This window comes from Hibiscus syriacus, unplaced genomic scaffold (assembly GCF_006381635.1).
Source record: "Hibiscus syriacus cultivar Baekdansim isolate YM2019G1 unplaced genomic scaffold, ASM638163v2 tig00112503_pilon, whole genome shotgun sequence".
Lineage (NCBI taxonomy): Eukaryota > Viridiplantae > Streptophyta > Magnoliopsida > Malvales > Malvaceae > Hibiscus > Hibiscus syriacus.
The window spans coordinates 2291203-2311450 of NW_024063349.1; the positions used below are offsets into that span (position 1 = coordinate 2291203).

The 20248-nt window shown below is 32.8% G+C and overlaps 4 protein-coding genes across 4 annotated transcripts; 1 reads left to right on the forward strand and 3 right to left on the reverse strand.

The window, feature by feature from the left end:
• Nucleotides 1-5852: 5852 nt before the first annotated feature.
• LOC120180864 (CAAX prenyl protease 2-like) lies at nt 5853-8200 on the reverse strand. The gene is made up of 8 exons (XM_039186152.1): nt 8115-8200; nt 7841-7900; nt 7532-7732; nt 7107-7218; nt 6635-6706; nt 6398-6460; nt 6053-6131; nt 5853-5948 (listed from the first exon to the last, which is right to left on the reverse strand). Exons 3-8 carry the CDS (start codon nt 7691-7693, stop codon nt 5876-5878), a joined length of 561 nt encoding a protein of 186 aa, XP_039042083.1. The 5' UTR covers nt 7694-7732; nt 7841-7900; nt 8115-8200; the 3' UTR covers nt 5853-5875.
• Nucleotides 8201-9966: 1766 nt separating this feature from the next.
• On the reverse strand, nt 9967-10709 carry LOC120180871 (germin-like protein subfamily 3 member 2). The gene has a single exon (XM_039186160.1). It carries the CDS (start codon nt 10655-10657, stop codon nt 9986-9988), a length of 672 nt encoding a protein of 223 aa, XP_039042091.1. The 5' UTR covers nt 10658-10709; the 3' UTR covers nt 9967-9985.
• A 5348-nt stretch (nt 10710-16057) lies between these two features.
• LOC120180891 (protein ABSCISIC ACID-INSENSITIVE 5-like) lies at nt 16058-17697 on the forward strand. The gene is made up of 4 exons (XM_039186174.1): nt 16058-17106; nt 17195-17266; nt 17378-17407; nt 17561-17697. The coding sequence occupies exons 1-4, from the start codon at nt 16066-16068 to the stop codon at nt 17654-17656; spliced, it is 1239 nt and encodes a 412-aa protein (XP_039042105.1). The 5' UTR covers nt 16058-16065; the 3' UTR covers nt 17657-17697.
• A 117-nt stretch (nt 17698-17814) lies between these two features.
• Nucleotides 17815-19909, reverse strand: LOC120180892 (iron-sulfur assembly protein IscA-like 1, mitochondrial). The gene is made up of 3 exons (XM_039186175.1): nt 19585-19909; nt 19357-19474; nt 17815-18419 (listed from the first exon to the last, which is right to left on the reverse strand). The coding sequence occupies exons 1-3, from the start codon at nt 19781-19783 to the stop codon at nt 18308-18310; spliced, it is 429 nt and encodes a 142-aa protein (XP_039042106.1). The 5' UTR covers nt 19784-19909; the 3' UTR covers nt 17815-18307.
• Nucleotides 19910-20248: the final 339 nt, after the last annotated feature.

Consider the following 20248-nt stretch of genomic DNA (forward strand, 5'->3'; position numbering starts at 1 on the left):
ATACTACGCAAAGTTTAAATCAAAGTATATCATGCATTCACGTAACAAAGATATTCTGTGGGTAATATCAAAGATCATGCTTAATAAGACACGCAAATCACATATATCAAATTCTATCAAAGTTACGCAAAGTTCATCAAGTTTATCCGGTACTTTATTGACATACAGATACACGAAACATGTCTCATCACATGTATCATATAGTAGTAATTATCATCCAAATCTGTGGCTTGAATGCAGTATTAGCATGGATAGGTTACATAGGTAGAGAAATGCAATATGTGGTGGTGGAAGCTGAAAGCCAAATCTGCTATTCAAAGCATATGATGCAGTCAACCAAGACAAAAGAGGTCTGCCCAAAGACAGTGTAAAATTGGCTATACACAGAGAGTTTTTAAGTCTGTTTCTGAGACACCCAATGATGGCAAACCCCCCCCCCCCCCATAAAAATTGCCACGCTCCCCCCTTATAATTTCCTTGGGTGAATCACAAATTTAATTACCGAACTTTACTTTCTCTCCTATTTTCCACACTGAACTTTAAAAGTTTTCAATTTCCTCACTTAACTTAATACTTTAGTTTTTTGGTCACCCCACAGTTAAATAGTTAACGGCATTAAAACGACGTCGTTTAATTTTTTTTCACCAAAACAACGTCGTTCTGCATCTATATAACAGTCAATTTATAGATTCATTAGTGAGAAAACAACTGAGTGACCAAAAACCCAATATATTATGTTTAGCGAGGAAAATGAAAATATTTAACGTGCAATGAGTGAAATAGGAGAGAGAATAAAGTTCAGTTACCACATTTGTAATTTACCCAATTTCCTTTTAAACCTCTTTAATAAACTTTTTGCCCTTTTATGTTATTTTTCAGTAGTTAAGGGTTCATATACTTAAACATTTTTATAGCAAAGCTCAAGAGATTTGCATGCACAAAGTCACATTGGTTATTAACATTCTTTAAACAACACATTAATTAATTTAAAATAAAATAAAATTATTGATGGAGAAGGGACAGTTGATTTTATATAAATTTTTTTAACAAGTGTACAAATATGATTGGGGCAGTATTAAAATGCTTCAGCTACACACGTGAAAGCTATAAAAATATATTTGTTTATCATGGCCTCATTTCTCTTTTCATATCCTTGCATGATGATTTTCTTTTTCTTTTTTCTTCTTCTTTTGGCTTTTAATCTTTTATCATGTCTTCTCTTTAATTATTGGATGATTTATTATTATAATTCTAATCAAAAGGTTTAATGAAAATAATATTATGTAGAAAAATCTTAGAAAATCACAATGTTGTTGTGTATAGCAAACAATTTCAACTTCTTTTTTTCTGAGGTCATAGCTAATGATTTGTCATGATACCAATCCCCTGCATGGCTAATGATGGGAAATTCAACATGATCATGCTTAGCAACTGCATCCAACCCTACACGTGAGCTTAGCAGTAGCCTTAGAGGATTTTTATATCTTATTAAACACGAACATTCGTACGATTTTATGTTAGTATATATAAATTTAGAAAAATATATAAAAAATTTAGAGACATAAAATTATAAAAATTTTAAAAATATAAAATTAAATCATCAATAGAAAATAAAAAATATTTAAATTATATGAATATTTAAAATTTTCAAAAATACGATCGGGTCCCTTAATCTTTTCCCGTACACTAGATTACATTTTCAACTTTTTAGCGCTAAGATTTTAGGGACCACACCAAAATCATCATGTCACAGAGGGACAAAAGTTTAGTTAGTGCCGGTGGGCTTTATTATTTTGAGAATGCATATTTACTATTAAAATCTCAACACATTTTACCAACAACAAGTTAATTTAGTGGAACAATACACTAGATTTTTTTAAGGAAAATCAAGGATTTGAATTCCGACGTTTGTGAATAGAACAAATTGGGTTGGGAGGATTGCCCTCACCTCTGCAATATCTGATATGGATTAGAAGATCAATAGATCGGATGCCAATGATTAAATCCAAAAATCTCAATACATTTTGTTTTTCCATTAATTTGGTGCTTTGTGAAACCCCACAAAATCCAATCCCAAAGAAACAACGGCAGCTATTGCTCATTCTTTGTTTAATTTATACATTTGAGAAGGACTGGACCAATTGTTCAAAGCCCAAACTAATTGCTTTCCTTTTTAACTCTTTTTTATAATAGCTTTATACCTTATTTAGGTTTGTGTTCTATCTCATAGATTTCGTTTCACACCTTCATTGTTATTTTTCTATATTTTAATAACTTGAGGTGAAAATACAATTTTTTTATCCTCTCGGTTCTTCAAAATTTTGTCATAACTAATTCGGATCGACAATAATTGTAAACAAAATTATTATTGATATATAAAATAATTAGTTTCGTTGACCATCAACATGGGAAGAGACAATGATTATGAAAGTTAGTGACACTTCATTCATTTTAATTTGAATAAATAAAATCATTATAAAGAAATAATAGTATAAAACAAAAATTAAACGAAAAATCAGAACCGTAAGTTAAGAACGAGGATAGAACTGGAAATAATTTTTTGAGATATATTCCTTAATATGTGTTGTAACACCAAAAGATAAAATTATGTTGAGAAAAAATGGGGTATAACTATGAGTTTTGAAATTTTGAGAGGCTTGATGAGAATTTATAAAAATTATGGGAGGGTTTAATAAAGAATATTAAAAAATTTTAAAACTTAATCTGGATTTCTAAATTTTTATGGAGACCAAATTAAAAGTTTAAAAAAAATAAAGGACTAAACTATAAATTTTCAATTTTTGAGGGTCATGGCCCCATATACCCCTCTTTTGTTCGCCCCTAGTATTAGACACCGTTTTAAGTATTATGAAGTAGCCTATAAAATCATGCGTAGTTATGATGTATGACAACTTAATATAAGGCTTAGGAAAGACGTTATCAGAAATGTTAAATTTTTTTAATATTTCTGGTAGAACGCTACGTAAAATGTTAATTTTTCTACCGGAAATATTAATTTCGCTACCAAAATGAATATTTCCAATATTAACATTTTCAGATAGAAAAAAAAATAGCATTTTAGGTAGCGTCCGATATTAATATTTCCGGTAGAAAAAATAACATTTTAGGTAACGCTCGACTAGAAATGTTAAAAAAATATTAACATTTTCAGTAGCGCATTTTCATAACCTTATATTAAGTTGTATTTCCTTAAAACGTAAAATCATAATTTTGTTATTCAAACCTTATGCTCAAAGTTTACTACTTAAAACATGTAATAAATATCATTAACACATTATCTAATATAAATGTAACAATCTCATTATTAAACTTTAAGAAGAATCTCCAAGTTCACACCATAGAGAAAGCTAAAGAAGCACCAAAATTGACAAATAAAGAACATAATGATGAAGCCAAAAGATTAGCGCGTAGTATTTAGGAGGCATTATTATTTTAATCTACTGATGAATCCCTCAATTTGGATAAGCCAACCCACCAAAGATGTTTCTTTTCTTTTCTTTCTGTTATCTTAATCAAAACATTCATTACATGTTGCTAACGATGTTTTAATTAAAGCTTTGATGCAACACTGGGTTCTTCCATTGGCCTCCTTGTCTAATTCTTTATTCCTTCAAATTTGTCCTTAAAACCCATCGATCAAATGTTAAATGAATATTTGGCATTAAAATGTAAAAAAGAAGAAATCAAATTTAAGATATGGGCATGCATCATTTTTATTTTATAACAACACATGATAATAATATTTATTGCATGGTATTGATGAATCCCAGAAGTTTGATGCGAGAAAAGAACAGGGTCGGTAATGGTAACGAGACTTCAACTACTCCTCACTTGGCTTGTTGATGGGCTGCTATAAAGACAAACCCACGAGCTGTAGTTGCAATTTTCTCACTTGGAGGGTTCGGTGGAAGCAATAGAGCGAGGAAAACGGAGAACTGAAGAAGTGAGTTGGTGTTTCTTTTCTCCTCCACTGAAATTGTGAAGAAGCAGTCGTTGGTAACGAAAGCTGATTACTCCATCTATCAACGCTGCCGAGGTTGACGACGATGTTGGTCATTAGTCAAATCAAATCCAATCGAAAAAATGAGAAAAATCACGTTGTGACAAATCTGTTCAGATAAAAAAAAAGAAAAGGTTTTGAACACTGCATTGTAGACAGATAAGACTACCTGAGCGGCAAAGGCAAATTGAGAAAGGTAAAAAAAATAATCTTGTTTTTCTCTCCCCTCTTATTTATTTGTTTTTTGCTTTCCGAATAAAGCTGTGTTTTATTTTATGCTCAATTTTCCTGGATTCACAAATTGAAACTTACTATCAGGTGTAAAATGAGAAGAGAAAAGATCGGAATTATGCTAGCGTGGAATATTAGATCTGCTAGCATGAGTGGAAGTGGGTAACTATTCAGGTTTATGCTTTATTGATTAACACAGAGAAACAAGTGTTCTCACTCAGTTGAGAAAATGATATACCACAGCAGCAGCTAAAAGAAACAAGACAACGTTAGCCAACAAATTTGACTAAAAATCATTGTTGCGAATCCGAAAGACAGGCGGTTGGATTTAGTTGGGGGCATGGCAAAAATTATGACATGCTATTGGTGAATCTCACAAGTTTAATGTGATAAAAGAACAAGGTTCGTAACAAGACTTCTTCTAACCTCACTTGGCTTCTTGATGGGCAGCTATAAAGCCAAACCCATGAGCCGTAGTTGCAATTTTCTCAGTTGGACATTATCCAATGTTTACAGTTGCGGTCGCCTGCAAATTAATGGAGTTCTTAATCTGAGAATAAGATATTGAAATTATTGTGTAGACATTGAAACTACATATAAGGTAACTTAAAGAGAATGGATCATCATCGGCACTGCATTGTAGATAAAAATGAGAAAAAGTGAAAAACGCCGTTGCCGGGGATCAAACCCGGGTCACCCGCGTGACAGGCTCACCACTATACTACAACGACCTCTTGCTTTATGAATTCTATGATTCAATAAAACAATTATTTTAATCGTTTCTGCCCAATTTTCCTAGATTTACGTATTGAAACTTACTACCAGCTGTTAAATGAGAAAATAAAAGACCGGAATTATGCTAGCGTTGAATATTATATTTGCACATGTTAGATATATATTAAAAAAAACAATTTCTCCTCATTTTACAACAATTGAATGGTCTCAAAAGCCCTGGTCTAAATAGTACTAGGGGTGTTCAAATCCAATCGATCTAAAAAAATAATTGAAAACCGATCCAAAAAACCGACAACCGAAAAGAATCGAAAATGATTTAATGTGTTTGGTTTTTTTTAAAAACCGATCAGTTCGGTTTCGGTTTGAAAATCCGAAACCGATCCAAACCGAATTGAACCAATAGTCTCTTACAATGAATGACTATCTCCCTGCGCTGAACGAGAACGTTTCAAGTTCAATAAAAAATGAAACCCTTTGTAAGCTTCACAAGCTTGCATTTGTTAAAATATATATTCTCTTTGCTTTTGTTATCCATATGTTTTTTTATGAAAAAAATTCAAGAATTATTTTGGAAAATTAGAATCCAAAAACCGCACAAATCCAAACCGAATTAAGCTACACTTAATTGGATCGGATCGGATTTTTTTAGAAACATCCAAACCGATCCAAACCGCAAACATTTATACTTTTAGATCAGATGAATTTTTAGCTAAAAACCGATCCAAAACGACCGCGAACACAACTAAATAGTACAAGGCATGAGGGAAAAAAAAGTGTACACGAAGTCATCAATCGAACAATAATATTTCTTTATACAAGTCGTTGGCTTAGTTCCACAAACAATATCCTTGCCAACATCTACAACTATTGGTTCTCTCATCATACAAATCAAGCCGTGTTAAAGGAAACATAAGCCATGCAAAGGTCAACATTCCAGCTATAAATGCCACAATAACTACCCCTACAAATACAACCAACAAGAAATGTCACCAAATTGTTCAGGCATGCTAGTATACTATGAAAGAGAACTAAAAAAAAAACACACATGGGGGTGTATTTGTGTACCTTTCCTCTGTACAAATAGTACAGGCAATCCCATGTAGTTGCAAAATACATGAGCAACTAAAGGAGAAGCAAGGGTTCCCACCAAGAATTAGAAAGATACTGTAATGAGACTGACAAACTAAAACCATGGCAACCAATGAGATATATGTAAGCAAAAAGCATATATCACAAGAAAAATAAGACAATAAAATCTGGGTTAAATGTCAGGATATTTCGGATTTATAGTCACTACGACAAGAATTTGTACCCATTGTTTATCATTTTTATCTGCATATATACAAAAGACTAACTCCAGTGAAAATTTATCATAGAGATGATAGGATTTATTTACAAATAATTACCAACCTGTTCGAATGAAGAGAAACGAAGCATATGAACCGAAGACCACAGTGTAACCCAGCTGGAGGCCTAAGAAACATGACACGTGAGCACAAAATATCATCAAATATAAGTCTTATTCCTCGAACAAAGGTGTGAACATTTTCAAGACAAAAAAATTTTATACCTAAATTTCATAAACAGACAATCCCTCTTTAACAAAAATTGCAGCTACTAGTTCAAGGAGGAAAACCTAGTTTTTACCTACAACCATAGAAGCTTCACGCAAGCTGTAATTGTGGCGGCTATAGATCTCCATCATATGGTTCAAATGTGCTGCAAGAAATTGACAAAACATAGTTAAAACGTTTACATGTCATTCAAGTCAAAATGCAATGGATAAATGTTTAGCATCAACAACTCCTATATATACAAGCACGCGTAAATGCACCAAAAACTGCAAGTATGGACATATGCAAATGGAAAATAAGATTTCAACAAAGCATCCACTTTGTGCCAACCGTGTCCCTTTAATTGCTCTATACTGTGGCAAACAAAACAATTATAGATTGACACAGGAACAACGTCAATATGTAAGTAGTGGTATGCAATCAAGGTAATAGATGTAAACAACAGATACACATATAATATCAGTGCTTAGCACCAGAAAAAACATAAGATCATCAAATCAGCTCAACACGAACGTTCCAGCTGTTTTCAAGAAAAAAGGACTCACCTAAACTGAAGAAAGTAGGGAAGAGAAAAATGACATCGTAAGGTTTAAATCCCCCACAAAGAAGGAAAGAAATCATAAATGCTCTAAACGCCAACTCCTCTGTTAACGGTGCCTGTTCATTGAAGTACCATCAAGGACTGAAGACTGAAGCAACAATAAACTATTTCAATTGGCCTTCTAATGGTCAATCATTCTTATTCTTCAAAGGACTGAAGGATTCGAAAAGGAGCAGAACACATAACACAATATGCCCTCTATCACAAAAACTATTTCATAAAATAAGGAACCAAAACCCATCTTCTCAATCTCAACATTTAGAAAAAGAGCATAGACATAAGCAATTTACCTATTTACAGGATTTAAAACAATTGTAAACTTTGCATTCCTCCCAAAGATGAAGAAAATCAAATGGTAAGCTTACTAACTACAACTAAAGTCCGCCAGAATATAACATTGGAAGGGACAGATGACATCTGGCTTGGGAACGTAAGAAGGGTGCTTTTGATAAAATCTAACAATGGCCTTCTATCTTGATCCCTGTGCTCCATCCACTGATTCACCAATAACATCAATGATCCAGCATACATAAGAGAAATCAAGAAAAGTGGGAAGAGCACTGCTTGCCACTGTTTCATACATAAAATAGCATTTAAGTCACCAATTTCTGTATCTGCGGATCATAAAAGAATATGAATAATAATCCCCATAACTACGATGTGCAAGATTTAACTTACAATATGATCCGATCGAATGCCATAAACCCCAAAAAAATCAGATGCCTCCCCGCTTCTTATCTAGCGTAATCAAACATGTTTAAAATCAAGGTTAGAAGGGGAGACTAATAAATGTGTTTGGATATAAGAAGATGCCGAATTATTAGCAAATTAAGCATTTTCTGATGAAAAAGAGTTAAAATAAATGCATACTTCATTACATGAAAAAACAATACTAATAACTACGGTTAACGGAAATGTAAAAGAGGAAACGAGGAAAGGGGAAAGGCTTTACTGGGAGGAGAAGAGAACATATGATAACGCAAGCGACGGTGGATAAGAGTTTTCGGGTTTTGGATCGGAGATATCTGGTCGGGCCGGCATCGGACTATTCTTGTTTGAGGGTTACTGATTTTAGTAATTATTTACTTAAGGCTTAATACAATAATAAGCGTCTAGATTTTACTTTAAAAATGATTTGGAGTATAAATAATTTTTTGCTAAAAATAAGTTTTTAAATTATTCTTTTAGGTGTTTATAATTATATTTTTTAAAATTTTAATAATAAAATATTATTTTTTAAAAAAATTAAAAAAAAAACTTAATTTATTTATAAAAAAACTCAAATTTTTAATGAAATTATAAAAAATCTAAAAAAATTAAAATATCTCATTTCAACCCTATTACCAACTGTCATCAGTCATCTTTAGCCACCATCATCGTCAAACACTTGGGTTTTGATCGGAATTGCACGGTGGTTTGAATGTTGGTGACGGTGTGGCTTATGGACGTTGGGATCGACCAGAATCGACAAAAAACAATGATGGTGACTTAAAATCCGACGAACCTTTGAATGTTTATCAATGAAAAACAGTGATAATTTACGATAAAAAGTAACGGAAGTTTGATTGAGGTCGATGCTGATGAAAGTTGTGGTCACGGTTGGTCGATTGGCAACTATGGAAGGAGTAAGGGAGAAGTGAGGGGGAGAGGAGGAGGGGACACGATATGCTGTTTGAGTTTTTTTTTAATTTTTTAAATAAATTCTTAAAATTTTCAGAACGTGACACATGTTATTTAACGACCAAATTTAACGGTCGTTATGGTCCAGATATCTAAAAGTGCACTGATGAAAACGTTAGACACCTATTTTTAACAAAAAAATTCTTTAGGTATTAAAACGATTTTCGAGGTATAATTTAATCACTTATTTTTGTATTAAATCTTTATTTAATTAATTAAATATTAGATTAGTTAACAGTTCTTTACCCCGAACTATATCTGTGCCGGAGAGATTTGTGGTTTGGCTATGAGTGGCGAAATCACATGGGAGGAGAAGGGGTATATGGCCACCTTAACTTTTATGGTTTAATTTTATTTGAAGCCCTTGAAAGTTTTAAAACCATTAAAATTAAGTCCTGACCTCTCCCTAAATTTTTTGGTTTAATTATTTTTTAAGACATTATCAGTTTCAAAATTAAATGAAATTAAGTCTTGTCCTTAATTTTTTTGGTTTGATTATCTTTCAGGACATGACGGTTTTAAAATTAGTGAAATTAAGCTTCAATCCTCTATTTTTTTTGTGGTTTCAAAATTAAATGAAATTAAGTCTTGTCCTTAACTTTTTTTGGTTTGATTATCTTGCAGGACACGACGGTTATAAATTAGTGAAATTAAGCTTCAATCTTCTATTTATTTATGGTTTAATTACCTTTTAGAACCTTGTTAGTTTCAAATATAAACAATTAATTTCAAAGATAAGTAACTTGACCCTTCCCATAATTTCATCCTAATCCCGCCCTCGACTACAGATGAGATGTGAATACTGCGATGAAGACATTTTAGATACATCATGATGTGATGCATGCTAGCGGATCATAGTTTTATTTATAAGTGAGTGCTTGAGATTCTTACTATTTTGTTATTCTTCAACCAAACTCACCATTGTTGTTTATGATCACTATAAAAAGACATTGTTTGGTTAAAGGGGAAAACTGATGGAAAACTAAAGCATGGACTTCCTCCATGATTCTGTCTTTCAAATTTAGTATAAAAACATGAATCAAGTTTAAATTTCACACCAAATTAAGCACGAACAGACAACGTAATCTTTGATCTATCCATCTTCATTATACTACAACAAGGTTTTGTAACAAGTAATGGAATTTAGGTCACTGTTTTGGGATCAAATCTTCTTCTCATAGTTCCAATCTGCTTATGGCTGAGACCAAAAGCCTTCTCCAAAAGCTCCTCATTGATACCAGATCCAAAAATGGCAGAGGGAATCTTTTGGAGTCCTGGGTTTTGGCTATTGAGACATGCAAATATTGTAACAGGCTTCTCACCAACATTCATTTGGAAGTGAAGCAGACCTTTTGGGAACACCATAACTTCTCCTTGCTCAATCACCCTGGAGAAAACTCGGTTGTTTGAATCCACAAAGCCTGAATAAACACTGCCTTGCACCACATAGGCAATCTCGGTGGCTCGGGGGTGAAAATGGGGTGGATTTATCCCACCGGCTTTCAAATCGGCTCTCACAAATGACATCCCCAGTGTGTTGATACCAGGAAAGATTGTTGGGTTCACCGGGATCGTGGCAAGCCCTGTTTCGGTGAAGTTCCCACTGGCTTTTAACCCCAAGAAGACGAAATCGTCGGTGGATGCTTCCGAGGAGTTTTTGCATGGGAGAATGGTGAGATGGGCTGTTTTTATGGCGCCGAATTTGGGGTTTGGGATGCAGAAATCTTGGATCGGATCAGGGTCTGAGGCTGAAGTTTCATCGCCATGCAACAACAAAATCGATAGTAAAATCAAAACCCACATTTTTTCTACCATTTTCTGCCACAAATAAACCGAATCACTCTACTCAATCAGGAAGTTCAGATGGTATATATAGAAGGCTAGAAGCAACTACAGCATAGGGTAAACCACACTTTTGGTATCCCAACTATCACTTTTTTCTGTTTTGATCACCTAACTATTATTTTTCAAAATCATACTTAATATTATGTTTTGGTTTCATTTTGATTACATGTTGTTAAAAATTAACAAAATTGTTGATAAGACATTTTTTTTATAAAAATTCGGTGATGACATTACTTTATTGTGACACGTCAGCATTACCGCTAATTTTCTAAATATGAGTGATTAAAATAAAACTAAAACGTAATAGGATAAAGTATACAAATAGACCCTCGACTATAGGGTGATGCTTTGTTGAGTCATTAGACTATTAAAAGTTACAAAATAGTTCTTCGACTAAGGTGTTGCTTTGTTGAGTTCCCCGACTATTAAAAGCTACAAAATGGTCACCCGACTATTTAGTATGTTCTAAACTCATTCTTTTTTCATTAAAAAATTGACAACAGTCTAAGCTGAATGTTAACATGTTGACTGATATATGATAGTTTTTTTAGATTATGTGATCAAATTTTATCATATCTCAGTCATGAATTTAACATTAAGCTCATATTACCGTTAATTTTTAACGGAAAAAGACGAGCCTGAAACATACTAAATAATCGGGTGATAGTTTTATAACTTTTAATAGTCGGAGACTCAACAAAACAACACCTTATAATTGAAGAATCATTTTATAACTTTTAATAATCGAGGAACTCAACAAAACATAATTTTACAGTCGATGAACTATTTGTGTACTTGATCCAACGTAAAGGTATGATTTTGAAATATGTAGTTTACCGTAATGCATAAAACTTGCTTAATGCTAATACGCTGCAAACATGATTACAAACGCAGAAAAAATCAGTTTTTTATGGCAGAATCTCAGGGAGTTTATTATTATTTCTTTAGAGGCCTGCATTATTATGAATTATTTCAAGTATAAACAAATTTATAAATTCGTATTTTAAAAATAGAAGAGAATGATGATGGTATATTGTTGATGTCGTCCGCGTGGGAAGATCAATGGACAAGTGTGGAGGGCACAGTCAAGCCAATTTATCAATGCTTGAATATCAAGGAACGTGAATTTTGAGCCATCATTAATTCCACTTTCTTCTTCTATATCATCATATTTTTTTCTCTTTTTTCCTGGTTTATCTTTTAATAATTTGTACTAAAAAGTATTTACTAAATCTTTTTTTAGCTTCGATAAATCCGAATTAATTCACGTCATACACTTAATTTTGATGGGTGTGTCTCTCAGTAAGAATTTTCTACATACACGAGGGTTTGAACTTAATATTTTTCTTAAATGATATCAAACTCTTATCTCTTAAACCAATCCTTGTTGATATTACTAAATCTTTTACTCTATTTAATTTTTTAATTATAAACTTTTTATTACTGTTAATTGTTAAATTTATTGAGGTAACAGTTAATGGATTATGATGTCAATAATTTATGTACATATGTCACTTCAGTAAACTACATATTTAGTACTTAAACTATTACTTTTATTCCATTTTAGTATCAAAGCTTTATTTTTTAAAATCATATCTAACGTTAGTTTAAGTTTCATTTTGCTATTCCACTATCAAAAACTTAACAGAACTGCTGACGCTGATTTTTATTTTTTTTTCAATGATGATAGAGTATTATCTTATGGTGACACATCAACATAACTGTTAAGTTTTTAACAGAGATATACCAAAGCAAAACCTAAAATAAACGTTAGGTATGATTTAAAAAAATTGGATACTAAAATGAAACAAAACTAATAATTTAGGTCACATTTACCTTAGTTTATATGAAAAATTGTTTACGTGATTATTTTATCTTATATATTACATATGTAAATAATTAAAATATAGATTTAATTGCATCATATATCCTCAAAATATAACCCTCATTTTAAATTGGTCTTTAAACTTATTAATATTCTAATTAGCATCTTTCTAAATTGGTCCCCAAACTTCTGAATACATCCCCAAATTCATCCAAATATGTAATTAGTTTCAACCATAGCTTAACCTAAGTTTTGTTTTTTCTTTCTTTCTTTCAAACATATACTAATATAACTTGGTCAAACAATTTTATTAATAAGGGATGTGATTAGTATACACGTATAGTTTTATATGAAATAGGAATGTTCAAAACGTTTAAGGATCAATTTAGAATGAAGGTCATGGTTTGGGGATAAAATTGAAATGTTCAAAAGTTTAAGGACTAATTTTGATTGATAGTCATAATTTAGGGATGAATTGGAATATTTAAAAGTCTTGGGATCAATTCAAAATAGAATCATACTTTGAGGATATATGATGCAATTAATTCTAATATATATTAAAAAATTAATTAAAGTTTTTTAATGAGGTCCCTTTTGAATGTCTTTGTGTTTGTATATTTCCTTACTAGTATTCAAGCTCTTTATCCCCATTTTCAAAAAAAAAAAAAAAAAGTCATCGTGGATCATTTCGAGTCAAGTATGACTGAATATTTATAAAATAATTATCTTTAAGAAAAAAAGACAATCTTATAGGCTTACATTTAAAACTACCGGTAAAAATTAGATTTGAGAGTCAAGTAAACGCTGTAAAAATTAAAGCATCTCACTACATCTAAAATAAATACCTATCTAAAATCATTTTTTGTTATTGATTCTTGAAAAATTAAGGATATAGATTTAATTTTAAAATATGATCACTTGAAGTCTTAATTTACATCTAAAATTATTTTCTTAATTGTTATCTATGTTTTAAAACGGGAGCCGTCATCAATATTTTGAGTTAGAAATGACCGAATATTTATAAAAATATTATTTTCGGGAAAAAGAATAATATTGTATGTGGCTTGCATTCAAAACCGGAGTAAAAGTTGAGTTCGACAGTAAAGATTAAAGCAACCAACCACACCTAAAATTAGTACCTTTTAATGATTTTTGAAAAGTTGTTAATATAGATTTGGTTTTAAAATATAAACACAGATATATCTTTCTCTATATTATAAATAATTGGGAAAGTCACAATGTAATAAGTTTGGACAATACCGCTTTAATTATTGTAATAAAAAATATATTTTTTTTAAAACATGGAAAATAACGTTAACATAAATAATTAATAATTTAATAAGTTTAGAAACTACCCCATTACTTATCATATTATAATTTTGATTTTAAAATAATAATTTTTTTTAATGAAATACATACTTGTAAGTAGAACAAGTGTGATGATATAAACAAGAAGAACAAGAGTTAGAATTAAAAGTTTTCCGAATGAACTAATAAAAGAAAATGCATGAATTTAAAATAAAGCAACAAAAGAAATGGAATGGAAAAATATACATAATTGGTTTTAAAATTATAAACAAATATTATATTATAATTTTTATTTAAAAATAAACATATATTATAATCATATCAAATTATTTAAAAACAATCATCTTCGATCTATAAATTACTCTCTCTGTATTCTCATAATTAATAAAAGGGTCATATGACTTTAAATTATTTTTTTTTTTACAAATTTTAGAATGAAAATGTTTTATGTGTATATTATGTAATTTAATATAATTTATTTTAGATATTATATAAAATTTTATCTTCATTATTCCACATACTTTTTAAATAAAAAATTGGAAATCACTACTTGAAGATTTAAACCTGCAATATATAATTTACATACAAATCTCTTACCATTTGTATAATTTTGTCTAACATATGAAAGGTTTCTATTCAGCAACATCAAAACTGTGATAAAATCTAATATATAATATTTATAAAGCTTTAAACAATATCATGATGGTAATTCTTATAGTAATGGCCGACACTTGGACAACTTAACCCTTAAACAAAACACAAGAGGTAGCGTTTCTTTCTTATTAAATATAAGGGAGTAGAAAGCTAGATTTTAAATAGCGGTACGTTATTATAATAGTGTGTCTTTTATATAATGATAGCCGTATTATTTAATGTTGTTATTATATAATTGCAATATTTGTAATCATCGGAGTAACACATATTATTATATTTACAATTCCATTAAACGTGATGCAACCGAAAACGTGACAATAATCACAGTTAGTTGTGTAAATGAACTAAACTTGAATGAATAAGGTTATGTTTGTGTTCGGTTGTTTATTTTTAAGGTGTTTGTATTCGGTTCTTGTTGGTTTTTTTTAATATCGTGTTCATGTTCCTTTATTTGATTTTGAAGGTGTTTGTGTTCGTTTAATATTCGTGAATATGTTCGTTTAGCGTTCATTTAGTGTTAGTTTAGCATTTATTTATTATTCGTTTATCGTTCGTTTATATATTTAATTTTTAGTTTTACCTTTTTATTTGCTAGTTAAAGAAAAATGATAGAATTACACCACTGGTGCTTAAACTCCTTAAAATCCACAATTTAAATTTAAATTTTTATCATGTGTTCAATTTAGTCTCTACCTTTACCAATATTTAAAATGTGAAAAATATAAAAGGAAAAGAAGAGCTGAGTAAACAAACTTGTTCATGAACATAAATAAATGAGTCGATAAACGAGCTTGTTCATGAACGTAAACGAACCGAACACACTTTTATCGTGTTCGTTTGTTCATTAAATAAACATAAAATTTTTTATTCATACTCATTTATTTAACTTAGCGATAAACATAAAGGAATGATTAACTAACAATTCATTTACACCCTAATCACAGTATAGATCCCTGATGGAAAGCTTAGATTAGATAATGAAGGAGGTTGTGATTTCTGAATGTAAGGATGATGAGCAAAAGGCGAAAGAGCACACGCGTTGAGCACAGAGCAGCAAAGCAAGGGAGAGCGAGCCACCTGGGCAAACGTGGCGAGCAGATGAAGCCTTAGCCGCCCGCAGTGCTTAATTTGAGACCCAGTTTTTATATTCTCAACTTCCTGCCTGCGTTAGGTTGACTATATGTAGCCTTAACTTGCTCTTTGATTGGACCCCCTCCACTCCGCCCGCAACTTATATACCTTCCCCCTTTCATCCATACAAAACCATTGCATTTTCACATCTGCAACTCATCTCTTCATCATCATCGTCTTATCATACGTGAATCCTATATATATAAAGTGATTTGATGTTGGTTTTGTGAAGCATTCACAAACTAAGCCTCTTTTTCAGCTAAATTATCTTCTTCCTCGTTGGGACCAGGTATGTTACACATATATACATACATATGGTCTTTCTGTCTTTTTTATGTTTTTAAATGTTTAAAACAAGATTTACAATTTTCTTGGTCTCTTTCTTTGTAACATTTGTTATGTTGGTTCGGTCTAATTGGACAAGGCAGATAATTAAGAGCTTTTCATCACCAAAAAGAAAATGGCGGTGTCCGACTCTGAGGCCGGCGAGGTCGAGTCAGCGTTACAGGCGTCGGATCAGCAGCAGAAGAACCACCTTTTCTCAGAACTTGGAAGACAATCTTCAATCTATTCTCTAACACTTGATGAGTTCCAGCATACACTGTGTGAGGGTGGGAAGAACTTTGGGTCCATGAACATGGACGAGTTCCTTACCAGCATTTGGAACGCCGAAGAAAACCAAGCCATCAACTCCAACGATAATCAAAACAACTCGGCGAATAAACAAGTTGGTTCCCATTTTCATCCGCCTGTGAATGAAACATCAAGCAGTAGAGGTATAGCTAAGCAGCCTAGCTTGGCAAGGCAAGCCTCTCTTACGCTTCCTGCACCGCTGTGTAGGAAGACAGTCGATGAAGTTTGGTCCGAGATACAAAGAGGGCATCAAGGACAAGGACAGAGTAACAATAGCAATGAGCTTAATGCCGATGATGATGCCAATACTCAGCGGCAGCCTACTTTCGGTGAGATGACCTTGGAGGATTTCTTGATTAAGGCAGGGGTAGTAAGGGAACAATGCATGCCACCACCCCCACCATCGGTACCGCCTCCGCAGCATCATCAGCCACCACAATATGGGTTGTATCAGACTAGTAATAACCCCGTGGTCGGTTCAAGTTTTGTTTCCAGGCCTGTTGGCTTTAGTGGAACTGCATACCAGACAATGCTTCCAGGTTTTAATGATGGTAAGACTGGTGGTAGCTACCAGCCTGCTGCACCACCACCACTGACGGCTGTTTGTTATAACGGGAATGTAGCTCCTCCTGGTGGCTATTGTCCCGAAAAAACAATCGGAGTAGTGGCACCGATGAGCCCAGTCTCATCGGAAAGGATTTGTACCAATCAAATCGATAATCCAGTTTCAGAATTCGGGATGGAGATCGGGGCGGTACGAGGAAGGCAAAGGGTCTTCGATGGTCCAATAGAGAATGTAGTTGAGAGAAGGCAACGTAGGATGATTAAGAACAGGGAGTCTGCCGCAAGGTCTAGAGCTCGAAAACAGGTATGTATCAAATTGATTATTATTGAAGAAATGAAACTATTGAGACCCTGAAAGTACCTCTTACAAGGTTGGTTTGGTTTTTTTACAGGCATATACAGTGGAGCTAGAAGCTGAACTGAACCAATTGAAACAAGAAAATGCTCACCTTAAGCAGGCTCTGGTAAACACAACTTCATCATTTTGTTCATTTTCATCAAATTTGATGAGTTTTCATGGTAGCTTTTATCATCAATTCTATAAAGAATTTACTTTCTTCTTGTATCAATAACAGGCAGAACTGGAGAGGAAAAGAAAGCAACAGGTAAAGTATTCGTGTTCTTTTCTAAGCATGTAGTTGGTGCATAGCATAGAAAATGTTCGAATGGAAACATCTACCCATGTAACATGTATAAATCCTATAAATGATTCATTTTTCAGCTTTTTTCTTCCTAATTTTAGTGTATTTTTCTTGCAGTGTTTTGAGGAACGGAAATTGAAAACACAGACGAAATCTCGGAAAGCTAAAGAAAAACTAAGAAAGATGAGAAGAAGCTCGAGTTGTCCATTGTAAAGTGAAATAAACAGCTCAAAAGATTCATAAATGAAGATAACACCAGGAATCACAATAACAGTACATGACGTCTGGAGTTCCAATTCTTACAAAACTCTAATTAATAGAACTTTTCTCAAGACACCAAGACAGTCTTTTATCTTCCAATAAATTTCCTGAAACCCTCATCTGAATAAACATCATATCAGACACATACTGTCTTCCTCTCTCTGTGTGAAATTGCTTTAATCGACTGATGCGTTTCACAAACCACAAAGCACAAAGGTCCAATAACACATCATTCAATGATTCATTCATTCAAAATAGCCTTGAAGATGGCTTAAATGGAAGTAGCTATCTGGCAGTTTGCTTTTCTAAACATTGGCTACCATGCTAGCTCAATCGCAGACAACTTCCATATAGCAATCATCAGCAATTACAACACCAATGAAATGAAATATACACAACGATTTTCAGATGCCGAACAACCGTGTATGATACGGCAATACTGAATATATATGCCATCTATACTCATGCAATTAGTTGGCAGCAACTGCCACAAAACCAATAGCATTTAACTTCTAGTTTATTTCGAAGGGAAAATTTGAGAGCTCCCTGGAATCAAGTAGGTTATTTCTAATCTTAGCTTATTAAAAGGGCTCTCAGTATCCTTTAACTGTGACCCTGTTTAGCAGATCCACTACTAGCAGCAGATGTTGTCATGAAAGATTCACCGCATCCACATTGGCCTTTCGAGTTTGGGTTGATAAAAACGAACTCAGACCTGTGAAGGGATGATTGAGTACCAATCAAAATGCAAGCAACAAAAACTGCAACAGAAAGCACTGTGATTCAAGCCAAATTATGTAACTTTTCTGTTACAGTTTTTGTAACAGAAAGCATAGTGATTCAAGCAACAAAAACTGTATATCTTGATGCTTTTACGTGCAACATTCCAGATTATCCAGTTAAAAGCTCTGCTAATAACAGCCTGAGTTCAGGAAAGCATACCGAGCAACTGTAAAAAGGATGCAATGAAGGTGGATGGCGATTGGTAGAATACTATAATATGTGGCCACTGTTGGAATGAGTTGTTACTAGCAAAAGAAAGTGAAGAAACTATATAGGCAAGAACAGCTATACAGTCAACACTAGTCAGATATCATGAACAATGTGATTCAGATTCTCAGTGTCAAAATAGATATGGGTATCTTCGAACTGTTATGTTATATATATATATTTGGAGAATCATGTTGTAATGTGAATTCTGCTGGACAACAGATGTAGGATACGTGTATTCTAAGAAACATATGAAGTATGGATAACAACCATGAATGGGCATGATTTTATGAAAGGAGGATTTTAAATTAGGATAGAAAATTTATAAAGTTTTAGAGGATGAACTTATAAAATTTATTTTTGTACACGAAAATAGATTATTAATAAAAAATATAAAGAAATATTAGAATTTAAAATTTCAAGGGTTTATGTATTGGTAAACCAAAAATTTCTACTTTTTCCACCTATGGATAAGAAACAAGCACAAACTAAATGGTATAATACCCTGATTACTGAATGGCCAAATGTTAGTGCTTTAAATCTAATTTAAGCTTCTCAATTCAGTTGATCATATAAAGACACAATATTTAGCTAGCAAATGAAACGAAATGATAGGAAAAACACATAAAATAAAGCTCCTAAAAGATTAAAATATGAAATACCTAAGTTTGTCATCCACAAAATCCATCTTGGTTCCGATTACATGCATCAAAGCTTTAGGTTCAATCAATATTTGCACGCCCTTGTCTTCAACCAATTCATCGAACTTTCCTTTCTCATCTATCAGTCAATTCCGTCAAATAAAAATAAATTCCCAAAAAATTAAATCATTTCACAAATATAAAGATAGAGAAGCCAAGAGTACTATAAATCTATAATATAAGACGAACCGGCGTAGTTGAGGGTGTAGGATAAGCCGTTGCAACCGCGAGCCTTAACACCCAATCGAAGGAAGGGTCTATTGCGTTGTTGAAGAAGGTGACGTATTCTGGAGGCGGCTGCTTCGGTCAAAGACAGGGTTTGCAGCCTCATCGACGCGGGCCTGATTTTCTCGGCGGCTGTCGCGAATAATCGAGAAGCCATTAGCATCTCTCTACACAACGTGGCCAGGTGGAAGAGTGATGGGAAGTGAGAATGCCAAAAGAGAATCTTGTTCGCCGCCCGAAAGGAGGAAGAAGATTGGAGGTGAACGCATGCCGTAGCTCCGGCCAAAGAATGAAAATGAAAAAGCCCAGGCCCAGGGACATGAAATTAAAAACGCCTAAACAAGAGGATCAAAAGATAATTAAATATTTCTTCAGGGGATTATATTATGAGAAAATCGCCTCAGTGACCAAAAAAAAGTTATAATATACGATTTTAACCAACTTTTTTTGGATTTGCCAAAATGACCAACAAAATCGCAACGCGATCCCCAGAATCGCAAATCAATTTCCAAAATCGCAACGCGATTCTTGAAAATCGCAATGCGATAGTACAAATTCGCATTGCGATTTTCCAAAATCGCAACGCGAATATGAAAATCGCAACGCGAACACATAAATCGCAACGCGT